At 38.1% G+C, this 5,397-nt stretch overlaps 1 protein-coding gene across 1 annotated transcript in view; it reads right to left on the bottom strand.

Annotated features, from left to right (window-relative positions):
- Positions 1-2,314: 2,314 nt before the first annotated feature.
- GABA-B-R1 (gamma-aminobutyric acid type B receptor subunit 1) overlaps positions 2,315-5,397 on the bottom strand; it is a 7,012-nt gene continuing 3,929 nt past the window's right edge. Inside the window, 7 exon segments of the mRNA XM_011507905.1 lie at positions 2,315-2,803; positions 3,101-3,495; positions 3,577-3,820; positions 4,083-4,255; positions 4,258-4,322; positions 4,922-5,214; positions 5,314-5,397. The exon segment at positions 5,314-5,397 is cut by the window's right edge and continues 38 nt beyond it. Of these exon segments, the coding sequence (XP_011506207.1) occupies positions 2,573-2,803; positions 3,101-3,495; positions 3,577-3,820; positions 4,083-4,255; positions 4,258-4,322; positions 4,922-5,214; positions 5,314-5,397 (1,485 nt within the window). The 3' untranslated portion in view covers positions 2,315-2,572.

The following is a 5,397-nucleotide window of genomic DNA, read 5'->3' as shown; positions in this document are numbered from 1 at the left end:
GGAAATAGTGACAATTATATATATATATATATATATATATATATATATATATATATCTGGTAGAATTTTGAATGTATTCATCATTCCGTGTTCAAAAAATTTTCTCCATAAATATATGTTCAAAACATATGTTTTGTTCAATTATATTGCAAATTGACATACATGACTTGTTATCTTTATCTTAGCCGTTGTTTTGTTTTATAAAAAAAATGATAAAACAAAAACAAAAAAATTATTATTTCCAAATTTGCTTGAGAAACCATCGTTTTAATGCTCAAACACAATTTAAAAGAAAAAATTTCTTTATTTATTTACGAAGAATTTTAAAGAAGGGATACGATGATTTTAGCGAATTAATTATTGCAAATGTAAAACTATAAAATATAATCGACATTATACCTCATTAAGACTCCCAAATTTTCTTGACCGAATGGCTCCGTATGGCACTAGCCTTTAAATCTCGTTAGAAAGAAGAAAGAAAGTGACATTCTTTCACCAATAATAAATTTCAAGCAAATCATCTAAAGTATTTTATCGTAAGATTAACTTATAATTATCATTTTAGAGGGAACTTATTTGCATACTATTTCAAATAATTTGGGAGCAGACTTCATGAGGCTTACACGAGCTTACATGTAAAACATGGAGGCATTGTCTAACGAGATTTAATTGCAATTACGACGAATATCGTGTTTGCATTCTTATAAATGGCAATGTATTATGAACTTTATGAATTTTCATATTGAAAATCACACTTGTGTATGCACGCATGCACCTACGCGCACACATGTATGTGTGTGTATATATATATATATATGTATATATATATATATATATATATATATATACACACACACACATAGGGCCAGGCAAACAGACAATCAGATAGAGAGTGATAAACTAATTTGAAAATAAGTGTATTTATTTGAAGTGAAAAAGAAAATTTATCCGCTATGTAAAATAAGAGCTTTGAATATTGTGCATAAAGTCAAATTAAAGGGTTCAATAATTTAATTTACAATAATATTAATCTTTTATGTACTTTCTATATTTTTTTAAATAAAGTTTTATTCGAAATTATATGAAAAATACTATACTTACTACAGCCAAGTGTATTGTTATTGTTATTATTATTATTGTTATTATTATTGTTATTATTATTATTATTATTATTATTATTATTATTATTATTATTATTATTATTATTATTATTACAATATATATGATTTGAATGTACTTGCCGAATTAGAATAATAAATGTTGATTTTTAGATATTTCAGAAATTCCGAAGAATAGGGCAAATTAATTAGAATGCAAATTAATTTTTAACGAAGATATAAAGGGATGATTATATAACAAACACCTATACTACAATGTCTCATTTTTCATAAATTTTTACATTACATTAATAATAACAGCACTCTATATAATAAATTGTTAAAATAATTTAATAAACATTTGCATTAACATTGATATATTGTTTATTTCTGTATTTAAAAAAATTTCAAATATTTATTTATTTATTTATTCAATGTTTGGATAACCCAAGTAACTATTAAAAGCGTAATAATAATAATAATTGGGCCGAGTTGATATTGTATTTGTAAATTAAATGTTTAACAAGCATGACTAGCGTGAAAGAGCATTTATACATTAAAATATCATAGGGGTCGTGTATATTTAAAAAAATTAATTGAAAATTTGTCACTAAAAGTACGTAATAATGCAACTTTACAGCTTACTTTACTCTCTTACATTTAAAAGAGCACTCGCACTGTGTTAGTTTTTTGTTTTATTTTATTATTCGTTTATGTATTTATTTACTTATTTATTCATTTTTTTATTATATTTTTCTTTTTTAATACTTGGATGAATAATGTTGATTTAACGTTCGAAAATACAACGTTCATTCGACAGCAAAATATCCGATCTTTTAATTTCCAATTTCAATGTCTACAAATCGCTTACGCGGCAGCATTGAGTTATTATGCAAATGGACCGAGAGAACTCTTAGATGCGATTTCAGGCCAACTTTTACGAGCCGACGAGAGTAAAAATCTATTTAATTATTAGGCGCGTCTTGCGAGTCGCGGTTTGGGCGACATACGTCATGTAATTTTACTTTATCATGTCCGATATGATAAACATCAGGATGCACGAATGTCGAAAAATCGTTTATCGTTCCTCGAAGATGAGTGCGAAGCGAGGGAGAGGAGGAAGTGAGAATGTGGAGAAGCGCGTAGAAAAAGTGCGATGTGCACTGCTATGTGCGGGGGGGGGGGGGGGGGGTGGGGGGGGGGGGTGGAGCGTCAGCGTAATGTAGGGTGAGTGGGGTGCTTGTCCGAGTGTGATTTTGTGAACGGCTGAGACGTAGAAATGTCAGATAACCCAGGTATATCGGCGTCTCCTCCACCTTCATTACACGTATCAAGGAGTCCGCTTATTAACGCTAATGGACGATTATGTGCAGGGTCCCAAAAATCTTTGTACTAGAGAATTAACGGCCGCGTTGACGACCTCCGTATAGTGGCGTTAGGTCGAGGACGGGGATGGGAGTAAGGACGTCCGTTATTCACAGGTACGATTCTGAAAATTCAAAATCAGAGCCGGAAGCTCGTGACGATCTTGTGTAAACGGAAATACCCCCACCGATTGCGCTGTCGGAGGTGCCCTCGCCGGTGACGAAGTCCGCTACGATCAACGAGTCCTTGGGGATGCTGCCGTCCCCGTTGCCGCTTCCTCCGCCCTTCGGGTTGTCCCTCTCCGTAAGCTTTGCCTTCACCGCCCGGATCTTTTCCTCCTTCTGTGAAACATATCGGGCTTCTGTGCTAATTGTTTTTTGTTTTTATGTTTTTCCTTTTTTCCTTTTTTTTTCTTTTTTTTTTTTTGCGAGAGACCTCTCGCTCTGGTCACTCGAGTTTAATTTTGTGTTTATGTTTTGTTTTTTGTTTTTTGTTTTTAATCACTGCAAGTGAGTTCGAGTGGCGAAATTAACTAAGCGATCGGGATTAAAATATCACTTGAGTTAAGAGTCTGTTAAAGTGCTCCCGTGGAAGAGCCTGATACCGGTGATAAAAGCCAGGATTTAAGTCGCACTTACCGCGGCAATGAGCTTCTGCAGCTCATCGTTCTCATTGAGCAGCTTCTGATACCTCTCCTCGTCCTCCTTTGACATGCCCATGTCCGGATTATACTTCGACTCGGCCTTGTCCTTCGGATGCCTTATAACCTCAATGACTTTGGGCACGAAGATAAGGGCCATGCTGAGGAAGCAGCAGAAGATTATCGCCAAGGCGACGAACACGAAGCTGGCGTCCTGCTGACTGGCGATCACCATCGTCACGGGGGCCGTGATCAAGCAGAGCACGACGACGTTGTAGATCGACATGCCAACGTAGCGCGAGTCATTGATCTGCTTCACCTTAATGCTGCGTGTCTCGTACGCGAGGAAGAGGCCGAATACGAGGACGACACCCTTGTAACTGTATAACAAGCCTTGGGGCAGAGACAGAGACGAGCTCGATGTCATTGTCTACGTAAGCGCTTTATCCTTAAAAAAAATTTATTCTCTCTCACCTAGCCAAATGCTGTTGTGCTCGCTTTCGCAGTGCTCGAGCTCCGGTCGTATCCTGGCGTCGTCGTCACCGTGGGTCGACTCCTCCAATGGGAAGACTTCGATTCGTCGCTGAAGTGGATCGAGACCTTGCCAAGCGCCCAGCAGAATAATGTCTATCGCCAAAAGAGCACTGACCATGGTGTACAGCTTCCACGGTTGGACTTTCTTTTGAATCGAGGATATTTTTTGCTTGGCCATAAATAGCTGTATTTAAGCAGCAATTAATGGAATGATAAGGAATCATAGATAATCGTTCGAACGCACAATTCCGTGGGAAGACAATGACAATTAACGAATCGTGCCCATTGGTACGAAGAAGAAAGCGTTTGCAATGTTGTTTATTTAATTGTAATGAAGAAATCGGGCGGCGCGTGTCGTTAAGAGTCGTCACCGAGCACCGCACCAAGTCAGAATTATCGCACACGAACGATTATTGTTATTTTGTTTGTGGTTCACGCACTTTTACCTTGGCATGATCAGCCTTAGTTTTCGTATTGAGTCTGTGGACGCGCCAGACTTTGCTGAACATCGCACCGAACGCCAGAGTGAAACCCGTCGACAGCATCCAAGATCTTGCTTGACAGATACGCGGATACTCCCAGGGTTCGATGAATCGGCCGTCGATGCCCAGCAGGAACAAACGAAACAGGCTATTACACCCACTAGCATTATCGTGTTGCAGACCGGATGGGACGAGATGATCACCCTGGAATAAACCAGCAAAAACATTGTCTTGGACTATGTGACGGACGATGTGAGCAAACCGATGGTTATCGATTAAGGATACAATGGCAAGCGCTCGATGATTTTCTAGTGAATTTAATTGGGGACTCGAAATGTCCTTATTCCTCGCGTTATGTAAATATGTTTATCCTTCAAGTATTAAAAAAGATAAGGTGTAAGTGTATTGTGTAACGTCGTTTAGGAGGTAAATTGGACTATTACTTTCGATAATAACATCCATATTATTGAATCATCGTGGGAAAAATCATTGATTTGTTTATTATCAATAACATATCTACCAATTAGTCAATAATTCATTTGAAATCAAAAACAAAAAAGAACAAAAACAAAAACAAAACAAAAGAAAAAAGGAAAAAAAAGAAAAGAAGAAAGGCCAACGATACCGTTGTAAATGACATTAACATACGACAATTTCGAGCACAAGATTCGCCAAAGGTTAGTTTCCATTGACCCTAAGGTTTGGGCCTTTTAAAAGCTAAGAGTTTGGGTTTGACAAGGCAGTTGACAAGCCTTGTTCGGGTCTCGTGCACAATAGTACATTCGAAAATACGACAGACGCACCTTCGATGACGATTCCAGACATTGAAAATGATGAGAATGAGGGAAACGATGATGCCCACGGAGGATATGGCACACATGGTAATGAAGAGGGGCAGCGACACGGTCCTCAGCAGCTTCTTGACAATCGTCCGATCCTGCGGAACCTTACCACCTATCCACTTTTCCATGTTGCGCCAAGTGAGATTGTCCATTTGTGTGTCGTAATAGCCGAGTTTCACGTACTTCCCGTCGATTACCTGCTCGATCTGGGTCAAGGCGATGCGATCACCTTGCGAGCTAAAGGCGACGTAACCCTAGAGGCACAAACACGCGAATGCGTGATCGATACCATCAATGCCAGTGTTCCGGACTTGGGCGGAGAGAAATTATTAGTTTTGCCGGTATGTACTAACCGATACGCCGATGAATTGCGTGGAGTTGATGGCCGAGTAAATCTCGTCGGCCGTCTCCTTGTCATTGTACGTAAAGTTTTTCAA

The sequence above is a fragment of the Ceratosolen solmsi genome, unplaced genomic scaffold, assembly GCF_000503995.2.
Source record: "Ceratosolen solmsi marchali unplaced genomic scaffold, CerSol_1.0 scaffold1, whole genome shotgun sequence".
NCBI lineage: Eukaryota > Metazoa > Arthropoda > Insecta > Hymenoptera > Agaonidae > Ceratosolen > Ceratosolen solmsi.
This window is presented reverse-complemented; position numbering and strand designations above follow the sequence as displayed.